General features: G+C 41.3%; 1 protein-coding gene across 1 annotated transcript in view; it reads left to right on the top strand.

Annotated features, from left to right (window-relative positions):
* Window positions 1–13,411, top strand: part of Clcn4 (chloride voltage-gated channel 4) — a 55,687-nt gene that overhangs the window by 16,085 nt on the left and 26,191 nt on the right. The window contains 2 exon segments of the mRNA XM_029479670.1: window positions 10,118–10,289; window positions 11,824–11,923. Coding sequence (XP_029335530.1) covers window positions 10,118–10,289; window positions 11,824–11,923 — 272 coding nt within the window.

Below are 13,411 nucleotides of genomic sequence, written 5' to 3'. Positions count from 1 at the left end.
CACGTTTATAATAGCATTATCCATAACGCTCCCAAAGTAGAACCCATCCAAATCTTTTGTCAGGAGATATAGAGAAAGCAAATGTGATACTGTGCCACAGTGGAGTATCATTTAGAAATAAAAAGGAATTAAATGCTAGTGCATGATCTTCTGTAGCGGGATCTTGAAGATGTTGTGCCACATATCAGATGATTCCATTTAGGTGAAATGTTGTAGACTATGCAGATTCAGAGCCGGAAAATAGGGGACTAAAGAGAGAAATGACTGTGAATAGCTGTGAGGTTACGTTTTGAGGGGATTGGATAGTGATGGTGATTGTACAAGTCTGGGAATGTACTCAAGTATAAATTTGAACTTTATAGAATTCCAATTATGTATAAACTATGCTTAAAAGAGATTCCTGTTCCATAGCCCCTTGTGAGTTTATATAGGTCAGAGTACAGAAGTCTTAAAGTGACAGCCACCTACTTCATCAACACAGATAGCTGAAGGGACTGGCTCTTTCACCAGTTTATCTAGATTCATCCCTTGGGTCCAGACTGATAGAGTAGTGCAAAGCAGCTTTTAGAATTTAGTTAAAAGGGACCTCAAATTCTAGTTCTCAGAAGAACAAGGCAAATTAAAATGTCTTAGCAAAATAACTAGCTTCCTTGAACTTTTCCTGTGACTGGTTCCCAGTTCATTGACCTCTGGTTTTCTTTAGTCTGATGGGAAAGCATTGAGACTCTTACAATTAGCTACTGCGCTGCGTTGTCGTTTGTGGGCAAGGACTGTTAGCTTCTTGCAGGTTGCTGCAAGGCCCCGTTACTTACCTGTATATATTCTCTTTCTTTTCTTTTAATTTCCTTTCTTTTCTCCTCTTACCCTTCCTCTTTTCCTCCCTCTCTTCTCTTTTGAAACAGTCTTGCTTTAAATAGTGGTAGTTTGTCTGGAACTTGCTATGTAGACCAGGATGGCCTTTAACTTGCAGCAGTCTGCCTTAGCCTCTCAATGCTAAAATTACAGACATATGCTGTTATACCCAATTGTAGGTATCTTTTTGTTTGTTTGCTTTTGACTTTTTGAGACAGGGTTTCTCTATGTGTTTCTGCCTGTGCTTGGAATTCCCTCTGTGGACCAGGCTGGCCTTGAACTCTGAGATCCATCTATGTGCCTCTGCCTCCTAAGTGCTGGGATTAAAGGCATGCATCACCACCGCTCATTGTAGGTATTTCTTTTTATAGATGCTTATCAGTCTCTTTTGTGTTATACTGCTCAGTCCTCACTTCTAGGTGGTAAAAACAATGATGGTTGCTTTTGAGGATTTGAGACAATCACACAGATTATCTCCATTTGATTTTTGCTGCCATCAAAGAATATGTATTTTAGGATTTTCTTCTCTGTACTATTAACTAAATCCAAATGGCAGTGAAGATAGCTCTGAAATTTCTGGAAAGTCCCAAAGCCCTAAACATTAGCTGTGGCACAGACAAATTGTTCTGATTAATGAATAAATGTTTGCTTGTCCATGAGAGGGTGAAAGGAGTAGGTATTAACTTTCAATCTCTGCGTCATATGTTTGGGCAGGTCACTGGAGGTCACATAGCTAGCTCGGGAATTCTCGTAAATCTCTCAGTGGTTTGTCCACTTTGAATGGAGAAAATTCAGATTGGAGGGAAACCAGTTTCTAATAAATGCAAATACTTTAATGGTATTTTTAGAAAAAAGAGATTTGAAATGTCTGGCATAGATTCCTAATTTAGTTACCTCACTGATCCCTGGTAAAGGCAACCATAGGAAGCCTCTTGAAAAGCACCATCTAAACACCCTAGTTCTCTCAATCTGAAATGAAATCTGGGATTCAGTGTGTTATCTGTCAGCCACAGACTTCATGCAGTCATAACAGTACCTTGAGGCAAGTTTATGAATCTCCATTTCATAAATGGGGAGACTGAGGCCAGGTATGGCTCAGCAACTTGCCTATAATCACCACTGGGAAGTATCCCAGTTGAGTTGGAACTCAGGCAGCACCGTTCTAGGGTCCTAATAGTGCTACCTTTCTGGAAGAAGTCTTGAAGTACAGAGGGAAGCGTGTATTAAAAACTTAGCTTGGGCTAGGGATAGGATCTCAGTTGGTAGAAAGCTTGCTTAGGGTGAATCAAATCCTGAGTTCTATTCCTAGTACCATGTAAACTGGTAGTAGTATTGTACACATGCCATCCCAGGGCTGAGGAGGTGGAGGCGGGGGCATCAAATGTCCAATGGCATCTTCAGCTATTTAAGTTGGAGGCTAGCTTGGGCTATATGAGATCCTGTCTCAAGAACGAAGTAGTACTTTGAAGTTTGAACTTAAGACCCCAATCATGTTAGCAAGGGCTCTACCACTGAACTGTAGTCCAGCCATCCATGCATTTAAAAATATACTTATGAAAATATAGCAACAGATAATAGTGATTTACAACCTAAGATGATCACAAATAATCCTTATTTTCTCCTAGATTAGCTTTCTGCATTTGTGAAGACTTTTTGTAACTTGAATGATCAATTCCATTATTTTTTTTAAAACAAAACAATGGCTACAACACTGTTTCCAGATTCTAGATGATTGCTAGAGACCCAACATCTATCCCCCGCCCCCAGAAAGACTGTAATCTCTTTTCTTTCCATTTGATCTTGGGGTGCTTTTTCAACAGCCACAGTATGTGACAAGAAGGCCACTGACCAACGTCTGGGGCTAGATGAAATGAAATGACACAGCCTCTGCCTGGTCTCTCTCAGGACACAGTCACCTTGAGAGGCCACATAGTGGTATCATGTGGAACTTTAATAATTCTCATCTTAATTTATTGAAGACTTACAAGCCAGGCAGAGATGGGAGTGAGCAAGCCTTCCAATGACTCCAGGCCCTGCTGACTATAGCCTCCTGAGCAGTCTCTAGTGAGAACTGTTTATGTTTAGTCAAATCCCAGTGCTAACAGTGATAAAATGAAGTACTTGTTTCTATGTAAGTCATCATGTTTTGAAATGAACTGTGGGTAACTTACAGAGCTCATATTACCTTTTTGGTTATGGTAACAGTAACACAACTAGTTCCTGCCTCCCCAGCACTGAGATCACAGGTGTGTTATCCATTTTGTTTTGTTTTTTTTTTTCATGGGTTCTGAGGACTTAACTCAAGTACTCATGCTTGCATGGCAGTCACTTTACTGACCTTTCTTCCTAGTCCCTTCTAGTAGTATCAGAAGGAAAAAGGACAGAGACGGTATTATATTAAACCTAGCTGTTTAGGGCTAAAGAACATGCTGTGCTCCTTGAGCTACTTTCCTGGGCTCCTAGTCAGAGGTTAAAGGGTCCCTTTACCTCCCTCACCCAATCCAGTTGGGGTCTAGCTGCTCCCAGCCTCCGTTCCCTCATACCCACCTCCCTGTCATTCATGTTAGACCATACAATGGTCCAAGTTACTACCCCTAGTTTCCTTGCATTCTCTGAGCAAGTTAGTGCCATGGTTTCTTGTTCACAGTGGTCTTCTGGTGGCCTCAGATCCTCAAGATCATAGACAGGCCCAGAAACATTAGGGGTCCGATTTATTGAGTCCTGTCCAATCTTCACTTTCTGGCTTCTGGAAATGAATGTGTTCAAAAGAATTGTGCAAAACCAATGGAGCTGCTTACCTGTCTGGCACTATTACCACTTCTAGCATCACCACTTCCTTGATTTAGAGCTTATGTGATGTTTCCAGTGGTGAACCCTGGGAAGTCTGGACCTTTAAGTTCAGACAAATTCTGCTTTCTCCTGGAAAAAAATGAATATAGACTAGAGTGTCCTAAAGACTGATGCAGTACTCAAAGAATGACTTTTAAGCCCCTTCTGACCAATAACATGTGTTCAAACCACTGAGCACAGTTTTAAAACCACAGAGTCACTGAATTCCAGATTTGTAAAGAATCTCACACCACATATTTTTAATGGATGAGAAATCTAATGTCTATGGAAACCAGGAGGCCTTTTTTCCCCCCATAATCGCACAGCAGGGTGGAAGCAAAATCAAACAGGGACTTGAAGACTTGGTACATTGCTTGTGTCTTTCCACACTCTATCCTTCAGAGTGAAGAGCTCAGTGGCCTATTTCATCTCCCACAAGTACTTCCAAAAGAAGTACATCGTACAGGGCTTTAGAGTTTAAAAAATGTAGTATCACCACGCCTTACTTTATTCTCATATGTACATAAGAGGAAGTCTTGTTTCTCTACCTAATGGTTGTGACAGAAACTGGCACAGAGCTGAAAGCCTGGGCAGAACCTTATAGGAGAACACATCCTGGAGGTCAAACTTCAGTTCTCCTGCCTCCAAATTTAGTTTTTCCAGGAACAGTGAGTCAGTCAGCCAAAAGGAGAGTGCTCAACTGAAAACGCCCGAGGAACTTTGTTTCCCATGCAGATTCTGCTCTTTTAAGTCAAATGAGGGCTGGACTTGAGTTTTGGAGGTTAATTTTTGTCTATATATTGTATAACTGGGACTGCTCGTGTTGGCAGAAGGCACAGTCAAAGATTTCTTTGGAGTAATATTGGTGGCTTCTGACATTTTGATATGAAAATCATATTGAGCATGCCCCTAAGAATATTGGTCTAGATGGCACTGGACCACACAGTAACTGAGGACAAATTTGCTCATTTGCTTGAGCATCCTTTGTCTATGTACCATCCATTCACACTTCTTTTTCTCCTCTCCACTCTCTCTTTCTCTCTCATTTTCATTTAGGATAACATTAAGACTTCTTTGCTAGTTAAGGTGGTTGCAAAAAGTCCAATGGATTTTGTTGCCCCAGTGGTTGAATTAATTCAGGGAAGGTTATTGAACACTGACTGCACTCTAGGCCCAGCCACAGAGAGGTGAAAATGAGTAGGTCTTTCAAACTACAGAAGATCACAGTAAAATGCGAAGTTAGTGATTGCTTTGGTATTCTTAGGAGTTCTGATAAGGAGGTCTTTGAAATGGCTAAGCAGGGTGCTCCAGCTCGCTCTCTCTCTCTCTCTCTCTCTCTCTCTCTCTCTCTCTTTCTCTCTCCCCCCCCGGGGGGGGGGAAACTAATGCAATCTCTATAGATGAGAAAATGCAGGGGGAAAAAAAACCTCTCTACAGCCTAAACCAGAACTTTCCAGGCTGAGGGTAAGCTATTCAAAGGGGAGGAGCAGCATATGTAAAGAGATGGCATTTGGGGGTAGGTATGCTGAGAGCTACCCTTTAGTTCAGGGTGGTATGTTATTTTATACTTAGTAGGGGCCTTGATTACCCTTGTTGATCTTTATCCAAGTGATTTCCTGCTTTCTTTCATCCATTACATCTTTACCAACACCCAACGATGCTCTGTCTAGGTTTCTTTTAAATGATACAGATCCCTGTTCTAAGGGTGAGCCGGCCCATTGAGAGTAGCTTTCAACATCAAAGTCCTAAATGGTATCATTGATGCTATCACTGCTAACATATGCTTGTCTTTGTTGGGCTCTGATGAATTGCATTTACGGGAAGGGGTCTGTTATCGGCTGCTGTTGAAGACTTTGATCCTGGCCTCTTGGGAGCTTCACGCTGTGACTGTCTTACAGATATTTTCTTGCTGTAAGGATTAGATAAAAGACCGAGGTGTCTTGCATGTTTTCCAAAGCCCCTTTGTAGGTAAATTATGGTAGTATTGGAGAGATGCTATCTTCTCAGGCAGAATACAACCAGGATGAGTTAGGAAAAATTCTATTCCATCCTATCTCTGATGGGCGTTGTCATCCATTGCTTCTTCAATCCCCTTCACCACTGGAATTGCTTTTGCTATCAGCAGAGCTAACTTCACTAGTCTTCATTTTCCAGACTCCATGAAAATCAGGAGGCTTTTTTTTTTTTTCTGGGCATGACTCTATACTGATAAAGGTTTATTTACCAAACTAGATGGCCTGAATTTTTCTGTAAGGTGCAGTTTGCAGAGACTTGATCTATGTAATTCAGGTCAGCAAGGAATCTTGGATTCAGACTGTAGGAGGCTTTGAAACAATGTCTTCAAGGTCATAAGCAGAGCTATAATCTGTGAGCAAAAATGTACCTGTTGGGGAGAATGGATACAAATAAATAAAAGACACAATGAGCCCTTCTGAGGTACAAATGGCCATGTGTTCAGGGTTACTTCAACATTTGCCATACTGAGCTGACAAAGGTGATCAGTTCATTTCTCAGGTTGATCCAAACCACATACTTCCTTCTTGCTGCTCCCCTATCTGTCTGGACTCAAGTTACTCCTCCATTTGTGCTGTCCCACTGGATCACAAATAGAGTTCCTTTCATTTTTCTCACCCATGTCTTTTTAGCTACAATCTCAGGAGAGACACCAGCTACTCTTTTAGGAGTCCCTGGGATGCAATCCAAACTCAGTTGATTAGATCTTGTTTACTTTCCTCTACTAATTCTGGGTCTAGTGGTCATACCTGAAAATCTGCAGTAATGTCTACAGGTGGATGGGATTGTGGAGATGGCTCAGTGGGTAAAGTTCTTGCCATGTGATCATTTGACTTGAATTCAGATCCTCAGAACCCATGTAAAACTGTCTGTGGTAACACATTTATGTACAATTCCAGAAATCCTAAGATGAGATAAGACTGAGACAGGAGAATACTTTGAAGCTGGTGGGTCAGCTAATCTGGTATACAAAGTGGTAAATAGTGGATACTGTCTCAAACAAGGTAGAAGGCAAAGAAAAAACAACCCTGACTTGTGCCTGCACACACCCACACCCACACACACATCCCCACCTCTCCTCCAAATGAGAAATTGCTGAGGGATTTATTTTTTGGAGTGTTTTTATTATTATTATTATTATTATTATTCATTCAAGCACTGTAACCTGGAGTAGCTGCTGCAGTAAATACTTGGTTAAATTTCAGAGGGTCACCCCCACACTGAGTTATGTCTCAGTCTGTAACTCAGTCTGATCTTGCACTCAGGGCATCCTTTCTGCCTCATGTTTCAAATACTGGGATTATACGCACTATCCACTCTGTCTAGCACTGACTTCTTTCATAGCAGGTCAAATCTCTGCAATTCTTTCACCAGCTGAGGTCTTTGTTTGTTTTGTTTTTTGTTTTCTGATGAGACATCTATATTGTGTGTTTACAGGCCATCATCTTAGTTTTCTTCATCACAGATGTAATAAAATATTATGGCCATCTTGTTTTTGTAAAAATTAGAATGCTACACCTTGCTTTCTAATTTGATTTCTTCCTTTATATTACTGGTTATGTTATTGGTTGCTACTTACTTATGCAATATGATTCTTCCCTGGGTACTCATTAGTGGGTGTAGTTTTCAACTTGGCACAGCTCAGAACTCAAACTTTGAGAAAGCTTTAAAGCAGCTGAGTTGCACAGATGGTCAATAAATCATTCACTGTGACCATTTTATTGCTTGTAAGGTGATTCCCCCATTTTGTTCATAGTGACTTTTGTAGTTGATTAAAGTGCAGTTTGATCAGGACATGGTGGAGTCCTCTAATATGTTAATATATAAAGCAATGAGAGAAGACTGCACCAAATATTTTTATAACTATCTTCAATATTTTAACTGTTGATTGCAAGACTTTATGGTCTTCATCCTATAATTCGAATTTCCATACTTATTGCCAAAGTAATTTTTATTTGGTGCATATTCCAGGCTCTTATCTTTCTACAAGTTCTGCTACAAAAATTTTCTGTGCCTCAAGGTGGTTCCTATGTGATCTGCCAATGAGGCTCCGAGGGTGGCAGAACATGGGAGGTTTATGATTGACTGGATTCCAGGCCAGAAGAGCCTGAACAGTTGGAATGGAATTGTTATCTAAGACGTTCAAGTCTTCTACTCTCCTGGCAGCAGTACCTGTTTTGACTGTGTTTTAAGAAAGACTTAAAATGGGAATCTGGTCCCAGAGCTCCTTGCCCAGGGGACTTCTTGGCTGATAGTGGTCTGTCCAACAGCATTGTTGATATCCAGGGTGGCCCTCCTGTTGAAGAGAGCTGCTGCCACCTATTGATTGCCTTGTCCTGTGTGAAGTGAATCAAAGTCTGCTTTGTTATACATTTGTTTGCCTTTGATGACAATCACAGAGGCGGATTCTTTCTTTTGTCTATGGGGAGAAATGATGATTTTGGTTACAATTATTTGCCAGTCTGACTCTGTCCTTTTGTAGAATATGGAAAGAAACTTACATACTTATTTGTGAACTATATTTGCAAATTTGCCTAGTCACTGAAATTTGCCATCATGTGTCCACTTCAGTTTAGCACACATTAACAAAATATCTGATGTAGTCAACCTAAAAAGAAAGACTCATTGAGTTGCTGTTTTTCAAGATTGTGAATCTGTGATCAATTAGCCACCTTGCTTTGGGATTCTGCTGACAGTATATGTCCTGGCACAATTTTGTGGTGGAATAGACTCTTCATGGCCAGTACACAAGAGGGGAGTGAGGGGAAGGAGCTGGGGTCCTCAAACTCCTCTTTGGGGGCACACACCTTATCACCTAAGGACCCCACTCCCCCCATCTAAGGACTCTCAGTTCCCCTGCTTCAAGATTTCAATACCTTCCAATAGTGCCACCTTGAGGATAAAGTATAGAATACAAGAACTTTTAAAGGACATTTAAGAAACAAACTATAGCACTGTCTTAGTCAGGGTTTCTATTCCTGCACAAACATCATGACCAAGAAGCAAGTTGGGGAGAAAAGGGTTTATTCAGCTTACACTTCCACATTGCTGTTCATCACAAAAGGAAGTCAGGACTGGAACTCAAGTAGGGCAGGGAGCAGGAGCTGATGCAGAGGCCATGGAGGGATGTTACTTACTGGCTTGCTTCCCTTGGCTTGCTCAGCCTGCTCTCTTATAAAACCAAGACTACAAGCCCAGAGATGGCACCACCCACAAGGGGCCTTTCCCCCTTGATCACTAATTGAGAAAATGCCTTACAGTTGTATCTCATGGAGGGAGGCGTTTCCTCAACTGAAGCTCCTTTGTCTGTGATAACTCCAGCTGTGTCAAGTTGACACAAAATTAGCCAGTACAAGCACCAAGTCAGTAGTGGTGCATTAAAAGGTCTTGGTGCATAAAACTGTCTTGGCAATTGTAGAGAATGGTGAAAAGTTCAAGTCACCAGAAGCACACCTGCCAGCTGTGGTCAGAGACAATAACCTACTTTTCGTGTTTCCACAGTCATATTGAGAACAAGTGGCCTTTTTCTGTTTTATTACATTCTGCATTCAAAACAAACCTCCAAACCCATGATGCTTTTGTTGGTCATTTTGTTGTTTAAGGTATCCTTGAAATACTGCAACGTAGTGCTAGACATGTTTCCATGTGTTAGAGCACTGTTTGTGATGTGTTTTGTGGAGACAGTATGTCTGATAGAGAAATTTTGATCATGCCTTAGCAGTGTTGCATCTGGCTGTGTTCAAGTGTACAGAATGAGTAGTGTATATCAAATAAGATGACGTTTTAAAGATGCTATGTTGATAAGTTGGAAAAGAATTTGTGAGAAAAGACTTTCAGGATTCCTTTATGGGCAGTTGTTTGGAATTTCTTCATTCAGTGTTCAAGATGACTTTGCAACACATAACTGGAGAAAATAAGGATGAATTGAGTACATACTATGTTACAACCAAGATACTGGTATGGAAATAATGTTCTGGGCTATGTAAAAAAAAAAATAGAAGCAGGGAATGATGGCATGTGCTTATCCTAGTGCCTAAGAGGCAGAAATAAGAGGATCAGGCGTTCCAGTCATTCATTATGACATAATGGGTTCAAGGACAGTTTGGGCTACACAAGACTCTCAAAACAAACAAACACAGGGAAGGAATTAGTGGTAGAGCACTTGCCTCACCAACACACACACACACACACACACACACACACACACACACACACACACACAGTGGGAGGGAGAGGTGGGGAGAGAGAAAGAGGAGGAGGGAGGGAGATATAAAGTAGAGAGTTCCTGAATTATGCTGCCATATCTATGTTGTGGTCCTGCTTTGTTTCTTTGTGGAGCTGGGGATTGAACCCAAGTCTTTATGCATGCTATGCAGACACTCTGTCCTGAGCTACACACGAGCCCTGTTTGCATTTTTAACAGGTGGACTTCTCTTCCAGGAGTAACTAGCATGGTCAGTGCAGGAGCCATGAGTGCCTCTGGGAACCTGATGGACTTCCTTGATGAGCCCTTCCCTGATGTGGGGACCTATGAAGACTTCCACACCATAGACTGGCTGAGGGAAAAGTCCCGGGATACTGACAGACATAGAAAGGTAGGTGATACTATGCTTAAGAGGTCCTTACCAATAAATAGTTCCACAAAGCTTCCATCTTTAGGTTAGGATGTGAGCCTGAGGCTATGCATTGCATATTAGTTCTACAGAGAGAAAGAACTAGTAAGAAAGCAGAGAAAAAGACTAAGAGTTACAATAGCAGATACCTTGGGTAGAAATATGACCAGTACAAGCAACAAGGGGACCAAACAAAAAACATTTAGACTACATCTTGACCCAGACACTTTGATGGGACTTGAGTTTGAAGCTGTCATTTTTTTGGGGCCTCATTTTCTTATCCTTGAGGATAGAGGTGATTACATTGAAGATTGGGGTTGGGGAGAGACTCACTATGTTGTCATGCATCTAGTTGGCATTCAGTATATTGGAATGGTACAAAATGCAGTTATATAGTAAAGGCTGTGGGCCCATTTAAAAGGAATAAAGAATGCTTTTTCAGAAAGGGTGTGACCAAGGGTTTGGGAGTCAGAGGGGAATAGGTTCCTAAATATCAGGAGTGAGCTTTTGTAAAGTCGTAGAAGCATGAAATAATCCTGGAGAGTGCTGGGTTTGTTGAAGGATTCTCTCGAGAAGATGAATGAAGATAATCCTAGAAGAATGGGCTATGGAAATGTGCTGGGAATGATTAAGTGGGCCTTGGGAAGGAATTGATGATGGCTACAGAGGACTGTAGAATATGTTGCAGGGTGAAAACTAGAAAACCTTGGAAGCATGGTCAAGAGAAGGAAAGAGTTCTTACTGAAGGCTGTAAAAAAAGATGGAGATAGGATCAGGGTCAAGCAATGGGCAGCTTTACAGGAGAGAATAGCATGAAATAGAGTCATATAACAGCAGGTTCTTGACAGACAATGCGATGCTTTTGCTAATGAGTACAGGTAGGGGAGTGGGGACTGTCTTGCAGCAGGTGGTAGGATACAGTAAGCTGTGCAGCTCAGCATGCAGGTAGGGCTCCCTTGGAGAGTGAGGGACCCCTAGCATGCAAATGTCTGCTGAAGCTTGAGACACTAACAAGGTGGCCTGGGCACTTAAAGAGAGAGTAGTAATGGAAGCAGGGCCCTGGAAAAGTCATGACACAGAGGGAGGAAGGTGGGAGTCAGAGCCAGAAGAGATGAAATAGGGAACCACAAAAGGGTGGGGATGATGATACCAGAGGAATGTAGGGCTCCCCCAGAATGGGAAAGGAAATAGGCATGATATAAAGATACAATAATGGTCTCTAAGAGTTTAGCCCCTTAAATGAAAATCTGTGCTGAACCTGACTTGCTCTTTGATGATCTAAAATTCACTGTGAAGGGAAACACTGATCGTGTGTTGCATACTTATAACCCTATGAACTAGAAAGCCCATTTGATCACTGTGCTGCATTGCTGCATGAAAAATGTGACTGGGAATTTGGTGGCTTCATTATATTCATCTCCTCAGTCTCTTTGTTTCCTGAGGAATCTATTTCAGAGAAAGAAGCGTGAACTGGAGAATGCGTTCTGATCAATTGCTGTATGTCCTTCATTGTCAGATAACCAGCAAAAGTAAGGAGTCTATTTGGGAGTTCATCAAGAGCCTGCTGGATGCATGGTCGGGATGGGTGGTGATGCTACTCATTGGGCTGCTTGCAGGTATGTGTGTAGTGTTCCTAGCACCCCCAAACTCCATACACTTGAGAAACAACGAAGCTGTGGAATAGTCATCTTCCATTTTAATGCTTGAACCACTGAGACTAAAGCAAGAGCCTGAAATATTTTTTTAAGAATTTTTTTTTCGAGACAGGGTTTCTCTGTGTAGCCCTGGCTGTCCTGGAATTCACTCTAGACCAGGCTGCCTGATTTTAACGGTGGCACCACAGACCAAAGCAACGATGGCTCACAAAACAAGTGTGGGCTTCTGAAAAGTAATTAACAGTGCTGCTTGATTCTGTTCACATGTTGAATAGGTTTATGATCACCCTGAGATTTTACAGAAAGCATACATTTTATATTCTGTTATATCCAGTTGTATGTGTGGTTACAAAATGTTGAAGCATTATAATCTGCAAGCATCAAGCACTACGTGTAATGGGCGTTTTCTATTACTACAAAGCCTTGAAATGCATGATTGCTAAGACTTTCAAAGTAATGTTATTTACCCATAGGATACAAGGTGAATCCAGGATAATTACATCTAGACTACACACTGCACTGACTCTTAGAGCCTTTTTTGTGTCAGTGCCATTTTCTGGACTATAGATACTTGGCTCTTCATGGCAGAGGTTTGCTGAACTTAATTTCTTTCTAGGAGGTTATGAAGATTTCTGTTAAACAGACTTTCTGGTAAAAAAAAACCACTGGGATGCTGAGTAAATACCTTCTCTTTTCCCTTCGTAATTCCAATGTGCAACTGGAGGCAACAAGCACTTAGAAAGCTGGTTATATGGACACAGTAGAAGTGTAGGAAAATACAGAATAAGGAGGTTTTGGAGATAGGCGCCTCCAGTGCTGTTTGGATTTGGATGATTATTGTGGGGAGACCTAGAAAGTAGTACGATTTTCTCATGGCTCCAAAAGTGGGAAGGACACAGATACCCAACTGCCTGGATGGGTGCTCCCTTGGTTTTATTTGGGTTCCTCTCATAGAGTAATCACACATGTCCTCTGAATAACTAATTTACCAGAGATTACCACAAGGGCGCACTGTTGCACCACAGACCAAAGCAGAGATGGCTCACAAAACAAAGGGTGTAGGCAAAGGAGATTGATTGGACGAAGACTAATGTGACTGAACACTTGAAAAATGATGGCTTTTGGGGGGTGATCATCAGATCTTGTTTAAATGTCACTTTTCAGTTGAAATTTGTTTGATCACTTCTGTAAAAAATACATCTTCCTCTCCTTGAACCTCTTCCTCAACCAGTTCTGTGAGCATGTGTGTGTGTGTGTGTGTGTGTGTGTGTATAAAACAGCTTTGCTGAATTATATTACACATATTAAGTGATTAACCCATTTAAAGTGTATAACTAAGTGGGTTTTAGCAGGTTTACAGAGTTGTGCAATTATCATCATGGCCAATATTAGAATAATTCTATCATTCTCACCTTAATATTATCTGTACGTTTAGCTACAGAAGAACCT

This window comes from Mus caroli, chromosome 7 (genome assembly GCF_900094665.2).
Source record: "Mus caroli chromosome 7, CAROLI_EIJ_v1.1, whole genome shotgun sequence".
NCBI classification, from domain to species: Eukaryota; Metazoa; Chordata; class Mammalia; order Rodentia; family Muridae; genus Mus; species Mus caroli.
The sequence above is the reverse complement of the archived record's forward strand: the minus strand, read 5'-3'. Positions and strand labels throughout refer to the sequence as shown.